This window comes from Bison bison, unplaced genomic scaffold, assembly GCF_000754665.1.
Source record: "Bison bison bison isolate TAMUID 2011002044 unplaced genomic scaffold, Bison_UMD1.0 scf7180017864351, whole genome shotgun sequence".
NCBI lineage: Eukaryota > Metazoa > Chordata > Mammalia > Artiodactyla > Bovidae > Bison > Bison bison.
Window position 1 is genome coordinate 1,984,888 of NW_011494923.1, and position 24,249 is coordinate 2,009,136.

At 36.8% G+C, this 24,249-nt stretch overlaps 1 protein-coding gene across 1 annotated transcript in view; it reads right to left on the reverse strand.

The window, feature by feature from the left end:
* The window catches only part of CADM2 (cell adhesion molecule 2), a 1,272,453-nt gene that overhangs the window by 176,091 nt on the left and 1,072,113 nt on the right, over positions 1-24,249 (reverse strand). Inside the window, exons 4-5 of the mRNA XM_010854843.1 lie at positions 11,295-11,447; positions 8,796-8,933 (exon numbers count right to left, since the gene is read on the reverse strand). Of these exons, the coding sequence (XP_010853145.1) occupies positions 8,796-8,933; positions 11,295-11,447 (291 nt within the window). The remainder of the gene's footprint in view (positions 1-8,795; positions 8,934-11,294; positions 11,448-24,249) is intronic.

Consider the following 24,249-nt stretch of genomic DNA (forward strand, 5'->3'; position numbering starts at 1 on the left):
GCTGAAGCTGAAGTTCCAATACTTTGGCCACCTGATGCAAAGAGCTGACTCTCTGGGAAAGGCCCTGATGCTGGGAAAGATTGAAGGCAGGAGGAGAAGGGGACAACAGAAGATAAGATGGTTGGATGGCATCACAGACTTGATGGACATGAGTTTGAGCAAGCTCTGGGAGTTGGTGATGGACAGGGACCTCGCCTGGCATGCTGCAGTCCATGGGGTCGCAAAGAGCTGGACACAACTGAGCAACTGAAAGGAACTGAACTGAATGGTGTACACCATAAATTTAAATGACAACACTTTTAGTTAATCCATATCCGGCATGATAGAGGAGTTTTAAACTCGGGACACAGGTATCTCCCTTTTATTTTCTTTTGTGTTTAGCTCCAGGGAATTCACAATCTCTGTATAATATGTTAATATTTCACTCATTTAAATTAAGGTTTTGTGCAACTGACATTAAATGAAGCATTAGGCCAAAACTAGTTTTACAATACCAGACAGAGTATTTAAATTAAATATGCTAAGTCACTTCAGTCGTGTCCGACTCTGTGCGACCCCATAGACGGCAGCCCACCAGGCTTGTCCGTCCCTGGGATTCTCCAGCCAAGAACACTGGAGTGGGTTGCCATTTCCTTCTCCAATTCATGAAAGTGAAAAGTGAAAGTGAAGTCGCTCAGTGATGTCCGACTGTAGCGACCCCATGGACTGCAGCCTGCCAGGCTCCTCCATCCATGGGATTTTCCAGGCAAGAGTACTGGAGTAAATTAAATATATAGCCTACCATTTCTCAAAGTAGAGTCCACAGAGTTCAAAGCAAGAAACACAAATTTTAAAAATCATCCAGCCAAAGAATATTGCTAAGATATTGGCTAATGGAACTTTTACAGTTATTCTCGGGAATGTTGAAGCACTAAAGTAAATTTTTGATTTAATTTTAGAGAATCTCCTTCTAAGAATAGATCCATAAAGAACACAGAATATCAAATCATTTTCTAAATTTATGGATTAGGTCTCCTCTCTTTCTTTCTTTAACTATCGATTAATGTTTGGCCAGCCAGTTTCTAATCTTATGCATTCTTAAACTATAGTGAGCCTAAGGATCAATAGAAGTGAAGTGAAGTGAAGTGAAGTGAAAGTCATTCAGTCATGCCCGACTCTTTGCAACCCCATGGATAGTCCATGGAATTCTCCAGGCCGGAATACTGGAGTGGATAGCCTTTCTCTTCTCCAGGGGATCTTCCCAACTCAGGGATTGAACCCAGGTTTCCCTCATTGCAGGCGGATTCTTTACCAGCTGAGCCAGAGGTACTTCATAACTATTAGCACTTCTGGGCTTGACAACAGGAATTCTGATTTTAAAGGTCTTCATTGAGACCAAGAACCTGCATTTTTCTAACTGTACCTCAGGTGATTCTAATTCTAAGTTGTTCTGAGGCTACCTTTTGAAAAACACAGCTTTCAGAAATTCACTCACGTTTCCAAATGCTGAAAAATTATTTACTTAGTAGTTTATAGTACAATTACACTATATGTAGCCAACTTGAAAATGAGCTGTGACATTATTTGTGATTAACATTTAAAGTGTACATCAAAATTCCTGTTCACACAGGGAAACACAGCTGAAATCAGCTTAAACTTGGTGGTCCAACATTTGAAACAAATGTTTAATAAGTAAAATAACACTTACAGAATGCAGGCAATACTATCAGGAACTGACAAGCTTCATTGACTCCTCACAAGGTTAAACTTTGATGGATATGCAGGTTACAGCATAGCAGTATTCTCAGCGTCAGAATGACCTGAGCGGGTTTTTGTTGGGAATGTGCTGCACAGGCAAAGGGTGATTATTTAAAAAGGCTAAAGCTAAAAATGTCCTGTATTAGGAGATGGTAGACCTTTGTATTGTAAAAATTCCCTTCTTAATAATAAATTACCTAACTCCAAAAGCCTACGAATGGCATTGAAACATGTAAAATATCATGTATGAAACGAGATGCCAGTCCAGGTTCGATGCACGATACTGGATGCTTGGGGCTAGTGCACTGGGACGACCCAGAGGGATGGTATGGGGAGGGAGGAGGGAGGAGGGTTCAGGATGGGGAACACATGTATACCTGTGGTGGATTCATTTTGATATTTGGCAAAACTAATACAATTATGTAAAGTTTAAAAATTAAATAAAATTAAAAAAAATAAGCTTAAGCTTTAGATTTTATATAGTTATTTCAACCTCAAATTATAAACATATTATCATTTATTTCTGAAGTAATTTCTCCTAATGCCTTATTTCCACATGTTCACTAACAAAGTCACTCAGGCACCCAAATTTTGTTGTCTCTGATCCTTGCTTCATCTCCCAGGTTCATTCACCAAGTTCACCTGAAATTTGTCTTCTCTCTTAAATCCATCCATTTAAAAAAATTCCATTTCATCCATTATTTCAGGGCCATATTTGTTCATACTTGAAATGTCTCTTAAATATTCTTCTAGCCTTCCACTTTCTTCCCAGACTCAAGTACTGGGTCTTAGAATCAGAATACTCAAGCTCAGTCTTTGTCAAATATATGACTATGAGAAATCATTCTGCCTTTCTAGATATCAGCTTCCTGTTATTGATGCATAATAAATTATGACGAGTTTAGTGTCATAAAACAATATTATTATCTCACAATATTTATGGATGATGAGTCCAGATAGAACTTAATGTGATCCTCTTCCCAGTGTCACCAGGTTGAAATCATGGTTTTGGCTGAGGCTGTGATTCCCATCTAAGTTTCAAATCCTCTACAAACTTACTGATTGTTGGCAAATTTACTTCCTTGATGCTGTATGTCCAAGGTCTCCATTTTCCTACCATCTGTCATTCAGGAACAATTTTCAGCTCCCAGAGGTCACCCACAGTTCTTTGTCACATGGCCCCTACAGTCAGTTCACACGTAACTATTTGAGGTCTTCTAGGCCGGAAGGAGAATGTCTGATTCTTCATTCTTTTATAAAGGCCTTACCTCATTATGTTGGGCTTCCCTTGATAATCTCCCTTTGATGAACTCAAAAAGGACCCATAATTATATCTGTAAAATCCCTTTTGCCATGTAAGGTGACATGATCAAGGCAGTGATATCACATGTATTCACAAGTTCTTTCTATACTCCAGGGGAAAAGATTATACAAAAATGTGGGTCACTGAGGGTTCTCATAGAATTCTGCCTAACACATTCATGAAAAAGCTAGTTGGCTGGAAAAGAAAATCTCAAGATTTTATGATGACAACTGCTCAAATTACAATTTACTAAACTTACACATGGAATGGAAAGTTTATATAAATTCTCAGGATGCTGACAGATTTAGGAATGCAATACACATTTTTCCCCCTATACTAAATGGCAGATATTCAGATTTCAAAACTGCACAGAAGATTAAAAGCTACAGTGAAACTCCCTGCAGTTTTGCATACAGAGCTGCCCAGAGGCACCAAAGGATTTTTGAGTCAGACTTATGGGGAGGAAAAACAGTTAGAAGAAAATTATGCTTGCTCATTCCACTGTTCAAAGCATATGGCAGAAAATGTCTCATCACTGCCTACAGAATCAACTTCAAACTCCTTAATCTGGAATAAAATATCCATGATTTAACTGTTCCCTATCTTCCCATTTACCTCTCATGTCTGTACCACACAGAAAATTTCAGTTCCTTCAAACAATCAAATTCTTTTTACTCTCCATAAAGACACAGTTCCTTTCTTTAGAATGCTATACCACCTACTTTTACCCACAAACCGTATGGTGAATTCCATTCATCCCTTAAGATCCACTTATTTATTTAACAAACATTTACTGAGTACCAATATGCATCAATAAACACTTGTCTTTACCTCTACCACAAAGTAGGGCTTGATTCTGCTTCTTGTTTTGTATAAAAACTAGCCAGTTCATAATTTTATTACTATACTTGTTAGATTTTATGTTTACATGTCCATCCCCCCAAAATGAATACCTTAAAGGAGTAATTCTGTTTTGGTTATATTTCTAGGACTAATTCAGGGATTGTTACAGCTCATCAATCATGGTTTGCTCAAGGTAGTAATAAGAATGATAGCAATAATATCTAAACTATATGCAGTGATTCCTTATACTATGAAAATACTTTATACATATCATTGTTCTTCAGTCGTTAAGTCATGTCTAACTTTCTGTGACCCCCTGGACTGCAGCATGCCAGATCTCTCTGTGCCTTCACTATCTCCCAGAGTTTTCTTAGACTCATGCCCATTGAGTTGGTGATGCCATTCAACCTTCTTATCCTCTATTTCCCCCATTGTTCTCCTGCCCTTAGTCTTTCCCAACATCAGGGTCTTTTCCAATGAGTTGGCCCTTTGCATCAGATGGCCAAAGTATCAGATCTTCGGCTTCAACATTAGTCCTTCCAATGAATATTCAGAGTTAATTTCCTTTAGCATTGCCTGTTTTGATCTCCTTGCTGTCCTCCCTTGGAGAGGGAGCGTCCCTTCTCTCAAGAGTCTTCTCCAGCAGCATAGTTTGAAAGCATCAATTCTTTGGCACTCAGCCTCCTTTATGGTCCAATTTGCAAATCCATACATGACTACTGGAAAAACCATAGCTTTGACTATACGGAGCTTTGTTGGCAAAGTGATGTCTCTGGTTTTTAATACAGTGTCAAGTTTTGTCATACAAGTTGGTTTGTATAGAATCCCTACAATAGCACTTTGAGGCAAGTTTTATAATCCTCATGTACTGGCTGAGAAACTAAAGTTCAAAGACAGAGGCAAGACTTCTATATGTTACTGATACTTCTCAACATTATGTTGTTTATAGCAATGTGGCCCCAAAACAGGAGCGTCATCACCACTCACAAATTCAACAAATTGCTTAACATATACATTCTTGGGTTCCAACCCAGACCTACTCAATCAGAAAAACTGGGGTCAGACCCCTGTAACCTGAGGTTTAACAGGCCCTGGAGGTAATGATGGTACCTGCTAAAGTTTGAGGACCATGGCTCTATAATCTAATATGGAAATACCCTGGCCAAGAAAATGTGATCAGCTAAGAGTGTGAAACAACTTTCCTCTAGAAACTTGGTAATTGAATTCATATGATAGAGACTAATGGCAAAACAATGTATAGAAAAATGACTCCTCCTGAAATCAGAAGTCACTTTTAATGCTCACAACTCTATTAAATAGAATTTGAAATTTAACACAGTGTCAATATGTTGAACTGGTCAATGTTTAGTTAAAACATGGAAAATAATCCTTTCCCCCAACAATATAGCTACTTTGAGATTTATTGTACATGATATTACACATTCCTGTTTATAGGAAAATATTCCTCATATCTGGTTTTATCATACCAAAGGCATCTTAAACATCTCCAGGTCAAAGTTCTTGTTTTCTTTAGTTGGATATTTACTCATGTACCATAATTCTATTTGGGAGATATTTTAACAATTTCTTATTGGATTGAATTTAGCTAGGTTTGATTCGGAGAAGGCAATGGCACCCCTCTCCAGTACTCTTGCCTGGAAAATCCCATGGACGGAGGAGCCTGGTAGGCTGCAGTCCATGGGGTTGCTAAGAGTTGGACACGACTGAGAGACTCCTACCAGGCTCCTTTCACTTTTCACTTTCATGCATTGGAGAAGCAAATGGCAACCCACTCCAGTGTTCTTGCCTGGAGAATCCCAGGGACGGGGGAGCCTGGTGTGCTGCCGTCTATGGGGTCGCACAGAGTCGGACACGACTGAAGTGACTTAGCAGCAGCAGCAGCAGGTTTGATTAGCCTCTCTATTCCCATTCTTTACATTAGGGAGTATCTTTATAAAATGTCTCAAGTGATATTGTAGTAAAAATTGCTATATGGTAATAGGAAGTCAAATTCTGATTTCTGAAAAGACAAGAATGCAAGATAAGGATGGAACACTCCTTTTAGGGAGACACGTCTGCTGACGGATTTTAGAGTATATTTTCATTTCCCAGGTAGAGAGCGAGCAATAGTAATGAATGTGCATTCTGTATCAAGTACTGCATACAGCATAATTTGCATGTATTCCTATGAAAACAGCTTAGAGGACTCAGGAAGTTCACTGTATCATTGTGTAGACAAACTAAGCATGCAAAAGCAGAGTCATAAACAAATAAAAAGCTATATAAACAAATGCAAGTATAGGAACAACAAATGCTCTATTAATGGCCATGCACTGGTGAGAATGGGAAAAAGAAAGCTTCAGTACTTCTGAACCAAGCTTAGAGCCATATGCTGATTCTGTTATACTGTCTTGTCTTGATTTTCACTCTAGTCTTGATTCAGATGATTTTGGACTATGGTGCTTATAAGATCAAAATTTCATGTTTTTATATATAAACAAAAGTCCTCTCTCTACTTAGTCTATGAGCAAATCCAGTATTCAGAGCAGATGCCAAATTTGTCAAAAATTAAGATATTTTATAAAAATATTTTTATGAAAATACCATGCATTTCTCATAAGGCTACAATGTTAAAAGCAATCAATCAATATTAATGATTAGTATGTTAGTCTCTGATTTCCCTGAGGATATATTTATCTAAAACACAAATAAAATGGTAAGAAATTAGGAGAAGCTGACTAATTCACTAACTAATTTAATGTCAGAATTCAGAAAAGGATGCGTGTTGGTAATAATTTAACTAAAGGAAAGTATTTAAGAAGAACATTCTAGCATAAACTGAGTCTATCACATAGAAAAATATCTGATTTGTAAGAATTCACTGCCTGGAGCTTTCTTATAGGCCAAAGAAATCGGATTTTAAACGTATCCTCCGGGTTAGGGTTTTCAGTAAGAAATGCTTATGCAGAAAAAGTGGCTGGATTACAGCCTTGTCATACTAAGATAACTCTGGAAGCAGTATAGAGGGTTCATTTAGAAAAGCTTTAATCAAGACCAGACATTTAACACACATACCTAAACAAATAAACCCTAAGGGTAGAATTAGAATGAATGGTACTGAGCCCTGGCAGACTATAAGAGCAAGTTTAATTTAGCAAAGTGATGTATCTGACTTGTGAATTGGGTGCTTGTATTTCTCTAAATTTAGTCCAATAAAATGTATTTACTAAAATTTTTAAAGCCAAGACAGTGATTATGGATAAAGTAGAGATAGCTCCTTGTTTGGGGAAAATATATATACAGAGAGAAAGAGTAACTAAAATAGAAAAGAGGCAAGAATTATGGAAAAACCTGACTAAGCTTTTAGGCCAACCTAATACTATAGACAATTCTATCTGTTAGACCTCCCTGTCCAAGTAATATACATGAATTGCAAGTTAAAATAATCAGAATGGTTTGTATAAACCTATCTCCTAGAAGGAACTGTGGTGTTGGAGAAGACTTTTGAGAGTCTCTTGGACTATAAGGGGATCAAACCAATCCATCCTAAAGGAAATCAGTCCTGAATATTCATTGAACGGACTGATGCTGAAGCTGAAGCTCCAATATTTTGGCCACCTGATACGAAGAACTGACTCACTGGAAAAGACCCTGATACTGGGAAAGATTGAAGGCAGGAGGAGAAGGGGACTACAGAGCATAAGCTGGTTAGATGACATCACTGATGCAATGGACATGAGTTTGCGAGTTGGTTGACAGGGAAGCCTGGTGTGCTACAATCCATGGAGTCACAAAGATTCCCTCACGACTGAGGCTGAACTGAACTGAGAAGGTTACCCTGAGAATAATACATTTTGCTATATAAATAGGAAACATTTTCAACAAGCATAATAGATGATTTTATTACAGTGAAAGCCACTCAGTCATGTCCAACTGTTTGTGACCCCGTGGACTATACAGTTCATGGAATTCTCAAGCCAGAATACTGGAGAGGGTAGCCTTTCCCTTTCCCAGGGGATCTTCCCAACCCAGGGATCAAACCCAGGTCTCCTGCATTGCAGGTGGATTCTTTACCAACTGAGCTATCAGGGAAGCCCAGATGACTTTTATACTTGGATTTAAAAGGAAGCTCCGTGAGTTGGTGGTGGACAGGGAAGCCTGGCGTCCATAGGGTAACAGAGTCAGAAACGACCGAGTGACTGAACTGAACTGATACTTGGGTTTTAACAGACATATGATTTCAGGTCCAAGATATCTGCATGTGGGGTAAAAAAGAAAAATTACTACTAACCTTAATAGCCATCTTCTCTATAAACTTATTCCACCTTAAAAGAGTGTGTGTATGTGTGTGCGTGTGTAATTTAAGGGTATGAAGGAGCAGAACTATGGTTAATATTTACATTTCTATGCATTTTTACTGAGACAAGTACGTTTTTTGCCCTCTGTGAGAACTACTGAAAAACAAATTTATTAATGTTTAGCTAGTTTTATCCTCAGAAATTTGTATTTTCAGAACCAACAAGTTGAAGAAATAATTCATGGAATTTCTCTGTCTATAATCTAAATACTATAGATGAGTTGTAAAATGGCCACATCTAACAAATACTTAGCCCTTACTATTGTCAAGCACAAACCTATGTGGCTTTTGTATATTAACTCATTTCTTTCCCCAACTTTCCCACTAGATATATATCATTTTAAAACTGTTTTACGCAAGAGGAAAATGGAGCACACAGAAATGGTATCCACATACCTTGCAAAATTACCCAATGTAAGGTAAATCTCGTTCAAATTACACTTAATCAGAAACTGACTACGTTTGAAAAAGGAAATGTAAAACTCTGTGGATCTAACACTTCATGCTAGTTTCAACACATTAATATGGACTAGGAGACTTTCCCCCAACCCTTACCTTTAATCTCTTTGTCGTTTTTGAACCATCTTATATCAGCTGCAGGTTTACTACCAGATGTTTTACAAGTCAGCTGCATCAAGTCTCCTTCCATAACTGGGGATGAAAATCCACTAATTTGAGGTTTCTCAGGAACACCTGAAATTTAGGCAAACGGATGAAATGAACATTAATCTCCAATGTTGATTTGTTCTCATGACTATTACTTTTGCAAACAAGGTAAACTGGGTGTTCAACAATAATTTCAGTCAAGAAAAATAAAATAAAACATAATAAAAAACTGCTATATAGTAAGTTACTTAAATACACACACACACACACACACACACACACACACACACACACACACACATACTGGAGAAAGAAATTTCAACCCACTCCAATACTGTTACCTGGAGAATCCCATGAAGGAGGAGCCTGGTAGGCTACAGTCCATAGAAGAGTCAGACACGACTTAGTGACTCAACAACAACAAGAACATATATACATACATACATACTATGTGTGTGTCTGTATAAATATGCATATGTGTGTATATTATCCAGAAAGCATTTAAAATGCACTTAATTCCAAGTAGTTTTTTTTTAATTAAAATTTACCAGCAAAAATACTCATTGTAAATCTTAAAAACAAATATTCAGTGTATCCTAAGATTTACCACTGTGTGTATTTAAGAAGGGAGATTTCTTGCATCAGGAAAAAAAAAAAAAAGAAAATCTGCAAACCGTATTTCTTCATTCTTTAGGAAACTGTGATTTAACCAAAATAGCACCTTTCATTCCTGATTTCATAATTCTTAGAGCTTAAAAGATATTGTTTGCCTCTGTGTACATTTTTCTAGAAAATACATTTTGGAATAAGGGATTCATCAATAATTGCAACTACACTTATATTTCTGATTCTTCTGAGGGAAAGAATGTCTCTTGATATCATTCATATTAGAAATACAGTTATAGTTTTGTGGAACATGATATGTATTATTTTTAATGCTAGTTAATGCTAGCCACTTATTACCTTTTCTAGTCCAAATCATCCAGTGAATAAACAGATGGCTAATATGCAGAGATAGACATGGATGACTTAAATAATAGAACATTACACATTTTGGAGACAATAATATTCTGCTGTCATGATAGAGATTTATTAAAATTTCTTCTAAAAGTGTTCAATAATAAAAGCAGGCTGAAAGCTTCTTTATTGTACTACTTAATTCAGTTTGAAAAGAATAAAATGTAGGAATGTTGGAAGTCACCATAAAAAGAAATGCAAACTAAAAGAAAAACAAGAACAATAAAGATAAATGACAAATCGACCTATTTCATTAGCTGGCTAGCTTTATTTATTTATTTATTTTTTCTGTTCACCTTCATACTGCTTTAAAAAAAATTATGTTACATCACCATTTAATAAACTGAAAGTAGGCAATTGCCTATTTCTTGGGGTCTCAAGTTGGCTGTCTACAGAACAATGCATTAACCTTAAGCATCTGCTATCCTGAAATACTCCATTTAGTGGGTATATTTTGTCCTTAGTGGCAAACTTGTGAAGATTTTTATACAGTCATCCCAGTGGTACTTGCAAAGAAGCATATTTCATATCCTATGCATAAAACAAATTCACTAGCTGGATTAACTTTCATATTCTCAACAACAACAAAAAAAACCCAGCATGCATTAGTTACTTTAAATACAGTGTTATGCCTTTATCTATCAAAAAAAGGATGGCAAGCTGAGGCGAAAAAAAAAAAAAATCAATCTTTAAATTCATCTAACTTGTTCAGTACACAGGTGTGTTTCAAAGAACTGCAGCAATTTTAGCTGATTGGGCCACTGACGTCTGTGGAATCGCAGAGCTCTGAGCTATAACTTTATTTCCCCAGAAATGCTATGAATATATTGCTTTCTGATGTCACCATAACCTTTAGAAAAATGGCCCAATACTTAGAGAATAAAAACACAGAAGTTGCAAACCGCGTACACAAGCAACTTAATTTCATTTCATTTAGCAATCCGGAAAAGTACAAAGTTAAAAAGCAAGAATTCAAGTAGAAATGTCAGGGTCATTTAAATGCACTTAGATACACAAAGGGTCATATTTGGAAGTCAAAAAATATTAGGAGGAGCACATCAGGTGACTGATGATAGGATGGAGGGGTACACAAAGACACATTGATTTCATTATGCTCATTATTCTATCGCTTTATAAAAGGATCACCATACATACACTAAAGAGCTGATTTGACACAAAGGAACTTAGCTGAAAAATCAAAAAACCTGTTATCTATCCCTGGCTAAGAAACAAAATGGCTGCGTGCTCTTAGGAAGTCATACAGACCTTTACACCTCTTTGTACCTATTTGCAAAATGGGGGAAATGACTGTGATTTTTTAAAAAGCCTTTTGATAATCCTCAAAGTGTAGATTTGTTATTGAATCATGTTGCTATATCTGTACACATCTTTCTGGCTTGTGATCACATAGTGTTAGTCCCTTGCACTTACCCAGGACAGTGAGATAGGCCTTGGACGTTTTGACAGGCATTGTAAATAAAGAACAGGTGTACTGTCCTTCATCCGACAGAGAGACATCACTGACGCTGATACTCAGTTCATGCCAGGAAGCCCGAACCAGCTCGATTCTATTGTCTCTTAAGGCTGCAAAAAAAGAAAATATTGAAAATGTGAATTACAACAATAGACAAAGTCAGTACTGTAAGACCACATATTTTTAGCACAACATAACAAACATGGACTATACAGTACATGGGATTCGCCAGGCCAGAATCCTGGAGAGGATAGCCTTTCCCTTCTCCAGGGGATCTTCCCAACCCAGGGCTTGAACCCAGGTCCCCCACACTGCACGCAGATTCCTTACCAGCTGATCCACAAGGGAAGCCCAAGAATATACTGGAGTGGGTAGCCTATCCCTTCTCCAGCGGATCTTCCTTACCCAGCAATCAAACTGGGGTCTCCTGCATTGCAGGCAGATTCTTTACCAACTGAGCTATCAGGGAAGACTTCCTGGCCATGAGTATGTCGAAATATTGTTTCCTGAAACATTTTAAACTAATGTTTACATATATTGAATTTTTAATCAGATTTTTTAAATCAAAGTAGAATTGTGTTCCTTAATGTTCTCAGAAAAAACTTTTTAATTAAGTGATTGGACCTAGTATATATGATGCTTTGGATGAGGTAGATATTGATGGTGATAAAAATGGCTTTCCTTCACAAAGTCTTTCATGAGTTGCCAGTACTAAGAAAAGCTATAAACAAAATCATTAACTTCTATGCACAGACAAAATTGGGAAAACTATGACTGCTCATTTCCTTCTAGGAAACCAACAATGAACCTGAGCATATTGAAAGTTTCTCTGCAGCAGAGACACTTGTCAAACTATTTTTTTAATCCAGAGCTTACTTTCAGCTGAAAAGGACCCAGAGGGTTGTTGTTGTTGTTTCATTGTTAAGTTGTGTCTGACTTTTTGTGACCCATGGACTGAAACCCATCAGACTCCTACATCCCTGGGATTTTCCAGGCAAGAATACTGGAGTAAGTTGCCATTCCCCTCTCCAGGGGATCTTCCCAAGCCAGGGATCAAACATGGGTCTCCCACATTGCAGACAGACTCTTTACTGTCTGAGCCACCAGGGTTTAAAATATTCTTTGGTTCAAATCACCTTTTCTTATACAGAACACTTGTTTTCACAGAAGATCTCTTAGCAACTTGCGGATTTATGCTCCTTTTAAATCATTCTAGGAAAATCATTAAAAAGTTTAAATTTTATTATATTCTCCACTAAGTACAGCTATAAAATCAGTAACTAAGCACGAGGTGACTAAGGGAATAATTTGAAAAGTAGGAAGAGGAAACAGGACTGGTTAGGAATACTAGGACCCAGTTCAGTTCAGTTCAGTTGCTCAGTCATGTTCGACTCTTTGAGACCCCATGAACTGCAGCACGCCAGGCCTCCCTGTCCATCGCCAGCTCCCAGAGTCCACCCAAACTCATGTCCATTGAGACAGTGATGCCATCCAATCATCACATCCTCTGTCCTCCCCTTCTCTTCTTGCCCTCAATCTTTCCCAGCATCATGTGGGTCTTTTCAAATGAGTCATCTTTTTGCATCATGTGGCCAAAGTTTTGGAGTTTCAGCTTCAACATTAGTCCTTCCAGTGAACACCCAGGACTAATCTCCTTTAGGATAGACTGGTTGGGTCTCCTTGCAGTCCAAGGGACTCTAAAGAGTCTTCTCCAAACCACAGTTCAAAAGCATCAATTCTTCAGGGCTCAGCTTTCTTTATAGTCCAACTCTTACATCCATATGGGAAAATCATAGCCTTGACTAGACGGACATTTGTCGGAAAAGTAATCTCTGCTTTTTAATATGCTGTCTAGCTTGGTCATAACTTTCCTTCCAAGGAGTAAGCTACTTTTAATTTCATGTCTGCAATCACCATTTGCAGTGATTTTGGAGCCCAGAAAAATAAAGTCAGCCACTGTTTTCAGTGTTTCCCTATCTATTTACCATGGAATGATGGGACCGGATGCCATGATCTTAATTTTCTGAATGTTGAGCTTTAAGCCAACTTTTTCCCCTCTCCTCCTTCACTTTCATCAAGAGGTGCCTTAGTTCTTCTTTGCTTTCTGCCATAAGGGTGGTGTCATCTGCATATCTGAGGTTACTGATATTTCTCCTGGCAATCTTGATTCCAGCTTGTTCTTCTTCCAGCCCAGCATTTCTCATGATGTACTCTGCATATAGGTTAAATAAGCAGAGTAACAATATATAGCCTTGACGTACTTGTTTTCCTATTTGGAACCAGTCTGTTGTCCCATGTCCAGTTCTAACTGTTGCTTCCTGACCTGCATACAGGTTTCTCAAAAGGCAGGTCAGGTGGTCTGGTATTCCCAACTCTTTCAGAATTTCCCACAGTTTATTGTGATCCACACAGTCAAAGGCTTTGGCAAAGTCAGTAAAGCAGAAATAGATGTTTTTCTGGAACTCTCTTGCTTTTTCAATGATTCAGCAGATGTTGCCAATTTGATCTCTGGTTCCTCTGCCTTTTCTAAAAGCTGCTTGAACATCTGGAAGTTCACAGTTCACATATTGCTGAAGCCTGGCTTGGAGAATTTTGAGCATTACTTTACTAGCATGTGAGATCAGTGCAATTGTGCAGTAGTTTGAGCATTCTTTGGCATTGCCTTTCTTTGGGATTGTAATGAAAACTGATCTTTTCCAGTCCTGTGGCCACTGCTAAGTTTTCCAAATTTGCTGACATATTGAGTGCAGCACTTTCACAGCATCATATTTCAGGATTTGAAATAGTTCAACTAGAATTCTATCACCTCCACAGCTTTGCTCATAGTGTTGCTTCCTAAGGCCCACTTGACTTCACATTCCAGGATGTCTGGCTCTAGGTCAGTGATTACACCATTGTAATTATCTAGGTGGTGAAGATCTTTTTTGTACAGTTCTGTGTATTCTTGTCACCTCTTCTTAACGTCTTCTGCTTCTGTTAGGTCCATAAAATTTCTGTCCTTTATTGAGCCCATCTTTGCATGAAATGTTCCCTTGGTATCTCTAATTTTCTTAACAATATCTCTAGTCTTTCCCATTCTATTGTTTTCCTCTTTTTATTTGCATTGATCGCTGAGGAAGGTTTTCTTATCTATCCTTTCTATTCTTTGGAACTCTGCATTCTAATGGGTATATCTTTCCTTTTTGCCTTTGCTTTTCACTTCCCTTCTTTTCACAGCTATTTGTAAGGCTTCCTCAGAGTGCCATTTTGCTTTTTTGCATTTCTTTTTCTTGGGGGTGGTCTTGATCCCTGTTTCCTGTACAATGTCACGAACCTCCATCCAATCGTTCATCAGGCACTGTGTCTATCAGATCTAGTCTCTTAAATCTATTTCTCACTTCACTGTATAATCATAAGGGATTTGATTTAGGTCATAACTGAATGGTCTAGTGGTTACCTCACTTTCTTCAATTTAAGTCTGAATGTGACAATAAGGAGTTCATGATCTGTGCCACAGTCAGCTCCTGGTCTTTTTTTTGCTGACTGTATAGAGCTTTTACATCTTCTGCTGCAAAGAATATAATCAGTCTGATTTCAGTGTTGACCATCTGGTGATGTCCATGTGTAGAGTCCTCTCTTATGTTGTTGGAAGAGGGTGTTTGCTATGACCAGTGCGTTCTCTTGGCAAAACTATTAGCCTTTGCCCTGCTTCATTCCATACTCCAAGGCCAAATTTGCCTGTTACTCCAGATGTTTCTTGACTTCCTACTTTTGCATTCCAGTCCCCTATAATATATATAACTAGGACCCAAGGAACAATACATACAGGGCCTCTTCAACCAACTGTAAAAGGCAATTGAGACTCGGCTTCTGCTAATGGAAATCTAGCAACAAAAGGTGGCCTAGGTGGACTCGCTTTTATCGCAGATCAAATGGGATTCCCACCAAGAACTTTGGGAGAGATGAGGCCACCTCCAAGGGGAATCAAGCGGAAGTACTGCTCCCATGGAAAGCCATCTCTTTCTCCTTTGGCTGGCCATCAGGGAAGCCCTTCCCTTTCCTATTGAGAGACAGCAGTCAGTTGGACATCACAGGCAGTGGATAATTCTATAACAATTCTAAAGCAATTACCCACCCCTTGAAGTGATCTTTGATAAGAGTGGTACAACTACCAGGGAAAACAACTCCCAGGTCAGCTCAAACTGACCAAATAGCACCACAAAATCTCTGAAAACTAAATTGTCAGTGGTACCATTGCCCACAAATGTAAGCTAGGATCTGTGTGATGAATCTATATAGAACAGAAGATGTAAATAGTATCCAGATTCTCCTAACATAATAGCCAACTGTCCAGGAGCTGATTAAAAAAAAAAAATTACCAGTCACACCAAATACTAGGAAAATCAAACCTTTAATGAGAACAAATAAGCAACAGATGCTAACACTGAGTTGAAATGGAGGTTAAAATTATCTGACAAAAAGAATTTAAAGAAGTCATAGTAAATTTATTCTAACAGGCAATTACTAATCACCTTGTAATAACACAAAGTAGAAAATCTCAGCAAAGTAAAGAAGTATTTTAAAAAGAGCTAAAAGGAAATTATAGAAGTCAAAAATACAATAATCAAAATAAAAACTCACTGGCTTGGATTAATAGTACAGTGGTGACAACAGAGAATATAATCAGTGAACTTAAGGACAGAGAAATATCATTCACCTGATCCAAACAAGAGAGAGAAAACTGATTGGAAAACAAACCAAAAAACCCCCAAATCTTAGAAACCTGAGGGAAAAATGACACAGTATCCAACAGTGTTACCGTATGAGTTGCAAAAGATGAGAAACTGGGGCTGAAATAATTTAAGAAATAATGGTCAAAAACTTCACAACTTAGGCAAAGGAAAAAAAATCAAAAGGAAGAGTAAATTCAAATAAGATAAACCAAAAGTCCATATCAAGATATAGCTAAATTAAAATTCTGAAATCCAAAGAAAATGAATAAAACCTTAAGAGTAGACACAGAGAAAGACATATTACCTATAAGAACCAACGCAAATGACATTATGTTACTATTTCTCACTTGAAATTATAGAGGTCGGAGGCAGTGGCACATTTTTCAAGTGCTGAAAGAAAATATCGATAGTAAATTCTTATCCAGTGAAACCACCATTCACGAACCAGGGGGGAAATAAAGGTATTTTTGGAAGAAGGAAAACTAAAAAACATGTTCCTCTAGCAGATCTGTCTTAAAGAATAGTTAAAGTTCTTCAAACAGAAAAGATAAAAATTTGAAGCATTAAGAAGGAAGAAAGAATGAGTGACAGAAAAAAAAAAGGGAAATACAATGTAGACTACTCTTCTGTGTTTCCCTAATTATATGATAGGTAAGCAAAAATTATACCATCAACTGATGCAGTGTTCAACATGTAAAGATGGATTAGTCAAAACAAATAAAAAATGGTAGGGCAAAGGGATCTAAAGAAGTAATTTTTTCATACTTTATTAGAAGTGGTAAAACTGGTAGACTGTGGTAAGTCATATGTGTATAGGATTTCAATACCTGGAGCAACTACTAAGAAAATAGACAAAGTGATATATTCAAAAACTATATAAATAAAGATTAAGTCTATTTATATAGTGTCTTGAAATAACTAAAATTATAGAGCTGGAGAAAAGATTAATTCTTACCAAGGGTTAAGGTTAGTAAGAGGTGGAGGAAAGTGGAAGGGACATGAATGTGGTTATAAAACCAGAGCACAGGGGATCATTGTGGTGATAGAACTGTTTTGCATCTTGACCTGGTGATGCATACATTAACCAACATATGTAATAAAACTGAATAATATATATGCATATATAAGCTATATAACTACATAGTACTATCAAAGTCAAGCTGATATATTACATATGTTAAGTCACTTCAGTCATGTCCAACTCTGTGCGACCCCACAGACGGCAGTCCACCAGGCTCCCCCATCCCTGGGATTCTCCAGGCAAGAACACTGGAGTGGGTTGCCATTTCCTTCTCCAATGCAGGAAAGTGAAAGTGAAGTCGCTCAGTCGTATCCGACTCTTAGCAACCCCATGGACTGCAGCCTACGAGGCTCCTCCATCCATGGAATTTTCCAGGCAAGAATACTAGAGTGGGCTGCCATTTCCTTCTCCAATATTATTACATATACATGTAGTATAATTACATATACAACCCGATACATACAGATATTAAATGTTCATATTTAAATTATTTGTGTGGAGTAAGGCTAAAAGCACAGGTTTTGGTATCAAAAGATCTGCTTTAGGCAGTTATATAAGGTTAGGTTTCCTGGGGATAATAATTCCTGATTCATTTCTATCTTTGGATTATGATGAGAACTTTAATATCATGTTACATACAAAGTACTTTAAAACAAATCTGCATGATATACTAAAATATTTTGTATTTGGAATCCTGATGAGAAACCAAATATTTTGTCTGAAATGTCTCAACTGGTTGAGATTACCAAATCCTATAATGTTTTGAGTTGCTTTATAATTGCTATCAGTCTTGACTAAAATTTAGGCTCTGAAAAGTAGAATACCTATATTGTAACACCTATATTGTAAATACCTATATTGTAAATACCTATATTGTAAACTTTTTGGGTTACTGTATGAATTTATGTGATTCACTTGTTGTGCACCTCAGTTTGCTGAGTGTTAAGTGGAGATAATAATAATCAAGTGAAAAATATAAGGGATATGTCTTAGAGAAATGAATATATGAATATATATTCAAAACCTGAAAACATATTCTCAAAGAGGAAGAAAGTGACACAATTAGTAAAGATATTTTATTATCATGTAAATATCCTTGATAATTCATTTGTCAAAAACACAAAGAGCTTCCTGAGATTTTCATTGGACTGCACATTTTAAACAAATCCTACATCCACAGCGTTTATCTTTTCAATTTTGTAAACAGGATGCCATCTGCAGTTCACTTTATCACAGCACTTTAAGTATGAAAGAATAAAGGGAAACCTTTTAAAGTCCAAAGAGGGATGTCATATAACTCAAAGGATTCCCTGTGAGAAGGATCCTTGTCTTGCTCATCTCAGCACTCTGCACCATTACTATCTGCGCGGGAGGTTTTCAGTGAATGAGTATTGAATTGAAGTTGAGAGCCAAACTGTCTGTTTATGATAACAGCAGACTGAAAAAAGAAATGAATTAAGAAGTCCTTTTTGATAAATCTCCATGGGATCCATTAAGGGAGAAAAGCCCCAAAAAAGAAGAAAAAGGATGTCATGTTTAGACACTGTTTAGCATAAAAGATCTAGAATCATGCTTCACATTTTTTTTTAACAAAGTGTCATTCATTGAACAATTATTTGAAGTACTAAATGAGTGATCCATGAAGTTATTGTCATGTTACCTTATGGTTTCCAAATGCACACAAAAGGTAGTAGATACCTAGAAATAATCCCCACTTTCTCCATAGTAAATTCCACACATTGATACTGAACCTGAATAAAGAATTGTAATATAATATTGTTGGTTGAAGTGAATTAAATCTTAAAAAAAATAGAAGTTTGGGAACAGAGAATGTTCATGGTTATCCAAATATCTTTTTTAAACAATAAAAGCTCAAATATTTCATTGAAAAAATAGTTAAACATTACCTTAGGAACAATTAAGAGAACAAATGAGTGTGTAGAATAAAAGAAAGGTAGTTGCTCACACACCATAGAGATTAAAATGAGCCAATGAGCCAAGCAGCTACTTTGAGGTCACACCTCATAAGTCATTAGGTGCCTGCCACCCAATGGTGAGTTGACTTAAGAGTTCAAAACCCTGACCTCTGGAGAATTTTATTTTAGCTGCAAATAAGAAGCAGTAACCAATGAGTAAGAATCATTAAATAGGACTTAATGCAGGATAAAAATTATTTTCCCAATATACCATTGGTTCTAAATGGTTCATCAGTCATACATGCATATTTGAGATTCATACTAAGTAAAATAAAAATTCCTAAGATGATCACATGAAGAATTTTAGACAAATTTTATACTGATTTCTGACAAAGGTTACTGGCATAGCTAATAAATTGTTTATTAATTCGTTTTAAACCAAATCAACATAATAACACTAGTACTATTGAATTTGTCTGACATTATTCATTTAAGAACCAAATAGAAATTCATGTATACTTGTATTAATAGTGTTCCTTCCTTTAGTGTGATATTTATAAAGGTGATGTTTATAAAGATGGTCACATAACTTCTTGCCAGGTGGTCACATTTTGAAATATCTTTAAATTGATTCCCAGTGAGTAATAATTTATATCAAACTTTAGGGTGCTTACATAATGATAAAAAGCATATTTTACTATATAATCACTTTTAAGAGACTATTAAAATGCAGCAAATAATGCCTTCATTGTGTTTGCATTTTTCCTAATTCATCCGTCTGACCTAAAACTTTACCAGATCAGGATTATCTCTTTATATTTATTTTCATAAATATTTATATTTATATTATCTACAGTTTTTTATACATAGCATGGTATATATAGATGCCCATTAAGTTTTATTGGATTAAATTAAATATGTGGGTCATCAGTCTTTTGTATGTAATAATGTCCTATAATTATACATATTAACATCATTTTAGAAAATTCCAAGTATTAAGTATTATATATTGAATGATTTTTATTATTATAATTCACTATATCTTATAGAAAAAGTACTAACAGAAAAAGTCTACATCAAAATGATGTTTATTAATCTCATAAAAATCCAGGAGAGTTCCCCAGCATAGGTATTAAAGAGCACACATACTTGTCCATATATTTAGAGAAACAAAGCATAAAATGTCTCACTCTATGTGTCTTTTATGCTACCAAATTTGATTCAACTGACAAGTTTTTGTTGAGAATCCATGATATGCCAGACACCATGCTAGATGTGGTAGGGAAATAGGAGTTTAAAAACAGTATATTTTCCAACCACCTCCTGTCCAGCTGGGAGACACATGGTCCCACATGAAGACACTTCAAGTGTCAACTTGGTTACTTAAATTCTCAATGTCCAGCATATATTTCCAAGAGCATACCACCCTACACTAGGCTTTACTCAAAGCAATCACTGCATAGACTTAGAACAATTTTTAAACATGTTACTTTCCAATCAGTAATTTTCATTTTGTAGAGTAAGTTTAACATCACTGGTGTGATGAGATTTCAAGAACCATTGATAATGTCATTCTTCATTCTTGTTCTCAGCTCAAGTCCTCACCATCCAGGTGCCCCCATTTGATTCTTATAGGGAGTTTAGATATGTCAGTGCAAGCCAAGTTCTGCCTAGGGAAAGAAATATTAAGAATGCTGTGTATAGTCTTTGATTCAATACCAAGCTTCACTGTTGTCTGCTAACTAATAAGACAGTCCTTCTCATGATTCTGATTTTGTTGTGTTAAGGTTGTCTGGACCAGCACTCACCTTTGTGTCCCAACTTCTGCAACAGGCCTGTTCTCTCTGCACATTATCCACTTAGACCTGTGCTAACTGCCTACACTGGCTTTGACCCTACTGATTTCTCTAGAACTGATCACTAGCTAAATTGGCTTGGGCAATCTGCCAACCCTGTTTTTTTCAGGTGAAATATCTACTGTCTCCAAGGGTAAGAATTGGATGAGTAATTAAGGCTTCAGTGACCAAGCCTTAATACCAAGGCTTTTGGTATACCAGAAGGTTTTTTTGTTTGTTTGTTTTTTAATATTAAATCTGTATCTTAATAAATCAGAAAAGAAAAATAAGTCAAATAAGCTCTAATAAAGTTTTAAATGGGTCATATATTCAAGGCTTAACTCTTGTCAGACCTCAAAATTAGTGTGTTGACATGTATGATGTCAAAATATGCCTCTAGAAATTGTAAACAGGAAAGACAAAGAAGGAAATTGAGATATCTTACTCTTATTATGTAGTTTTCTTTTTTTGGTTAATAGCCACAATGTTTTATTTCTTAATAGCATAAGCATATACTGATTACATTCAGTATATGTTATTTGTAATTGTACTATGGACTGCCAGAAATAAAGGAGTTAAACGTACAGATGAAATAAATCACAAGCTAGTGAATCCTTTTCTGCTTTGTTCTTTTACAGTCATACAACATAAAACAATCTAAATCAATCTCCTGGAAAATTGGTAAAAACAGCCATTGCTCTAGAGCTGATATTTGGTATACCAAGTTTCAGCTGGGACTAGATTTTTACTGAAACCATAGTAAATGGAGTTTTAGAAAAGAAATGTGAACAGAATCCAAGCAATAAATCTGGAAACTGTATCACTATTTGAAAGATGTTTTCCAAGTGGTAGAATTTCAGTTTTTAAACCACAGCTTTACTTACTTCAAATGTATAAAAACAAATATTCATTGCTCTCTTCTCTATATTTGTAATCTGTTATGATGAAACATTAAAAAAGCAAAAATATTGCCATACCTAACAAAAATGTACCCCAAATTAATAAACTTGGGTATGGAAAATGTATTAACATGTTTGAGAAATGAATATAGAGTCCATGGCATTTCTACTTTCCATTTCCTTGTCTTTGTAAAGCTTTCCCCTTTTCCTCAGTGTCCTCCTCATGACATATCCTGAGGGAAACCTTTCTATTCTTTCACTCTATTAAATTCCTAAAGCCCTTAACAAGAGACTGCATCCTTAATACATCTGTGTGTGTGTGTGCACTCAGTCATATCCAACTCTTTGTGACCCCATGGATTGCAGCCTGCCAGGCTACTCTATTCATGGGATTTTCCAGGCAAGAATACTGGAGTATTTCCTACTCCAGGGGATCTGCTATACTCCTATATTCCTACCCAGTTTTCTCTTTTGTAAGATGACTTTAAAACTGTTTGCCATGTAACTTAAGGCCCTAAATATCAGAAACATGTTTAATTTTCTAGCCCATTTCCCCATCCCTCCTTAAAATGCCTAACAATTTAGAAACACATAAGATTTTGTTCAAATATGGTGAGTAATACATTCCTCTTTACCTAAAGGCATATATTCCTTCTGCAAGTCTCCAGATCAGACTTTTCACTCAAGCTATCTAACATATTGCTTTCTTGATAAAATTTTTCATGCTGTCCACCTCCAGACACATTCACCCCTTCCTTCATTCACAAGGGATGAATGTGCATGAAGCTTAATAATAATTTGTTGAGCTAATGAGAGAGCAGAATATGGATGTGAGAGTTGGACCTTAAAGAAGGCTGAGCACTGAAGAATTGATGCTTTTGAACAGTGGTGTAGGAGAAGACTCTTGAGAGTCCCTTGGACTGCAAGGAGATCAAACCAGTCAACCTTAAAGGAAATCAATCCTGAATACTCATTGGAAGGACTGATGATGAAGCTGAAGATACAATACTTTGGCCACCTGATATGGAGTCGACTCATTAGAAAAGACTCTGATGCTGGGAAAGATTGAAGGCAAGAGGAGAAGGGGATGACAGAGAAAGAGACAGTATGGCTTCATCGACTAAATGGACATGAATTTGTGCAAGCTGTGGGAGATAGTGAAGGTGTGCTGCAGTCCATGAGGTTGAAAAGAGTTGGACACGACTGTGAACAAAATGAAAGAGTAAAAATGAACATTATATGGTCCATTATTTATATGCTGATGTATACCATTTCAGGAGAAGGCAATGGCACCCCACTCCAGTACTCTTGCCTGGAAAATCCCATGGATGGAGGAGCCTGGTAGGTTCCAGTCCATGGGGTCGTGAAGAGTCAGACAGGACTGAGCAACTTCACTTTCACTTTTCACTTTCCTGCATTGGAGAAGGAAATGGCAACCCACTCCAGTGTTCTTGCCTGGAGAATCCCAGGGATGGGGGAGCCTAATGGCTGCTGTCTATGAGGTCACACAGAGTCGGACCTGACTGAAGTGACTTAGCAGCAGCAGTATACCATTTCAGATTATTGTTGAACTTCATGTACATTCCTCATATGTACCCTTTGGGCTTCCCTGATGGCTCATTAGTAAAGAATCCACCTGTCAATGCAGGAGACATGGGTTTGATTCCCAGGTCAGAAGATCCCCTGGAGAAGGAAACAACAATCCCCTGCAGTATTCTTGCCTGAAAAATCTCATAGATAGAGGAAACTTGCTGGCTCCAGTCAATGGGGCTGCAAAGAGTTGGACACAATTGAGCACAGCCCAGTGCATAGACATGATATATTTTCATTTTGCAAAATTTGACTTAAAAGGAGTTTGAGCTTTTGATTTTTAGTTTTTAAATCTTTAGATTAGTTTTATCATTTTGTATTGTCAAAATATCATTAATAGGGATCAAAATTTAAAAAATAAAATGATATTTTACAATTCAAATAAAACTCATTTTTCTAAGACCACATCCTAAATATATAACTTGACTTAAGTAACTGAAATTTAAAATGATCTAAGACAGTTGCATTGTCATGCTAAACTCTATAGTGGCCTATGCGTGTAAATCTTCTAAACCTATGGATTCAGACACTGAAAACTTACTCGATGTCTTTAAGATTGTAAGTAGGCTTGTCTTGAGCTTCCCTTGTGGCTCAGCTGGTAAAAGAATCTGCCTGCAATACAAGAGACCTGGGTTCGATCTCCAGGTTGGGAAGATCCCCTGGAGAAGGGAAAGGCTATCCACTCCAATATTCTGGCCTGGAGAATTCCATGAACTGTATAGTCCATGGGGTCACAAAGAGTTGGACACGACTGAGCAACTTTCACTTTCACTAGGTTTGTCTTATTCCTACTTTCACAATGTCATATGGCAAGAAGAACTTTGTAAAACCAAAGCAAATACACTTTTGTCTCCTTTTATATCTCTAGATAACCATCTAGCTATCATTATTCCCACTAATTTTACAGTATGGATTAAATGTTGCATTTCAGTTGCTTAC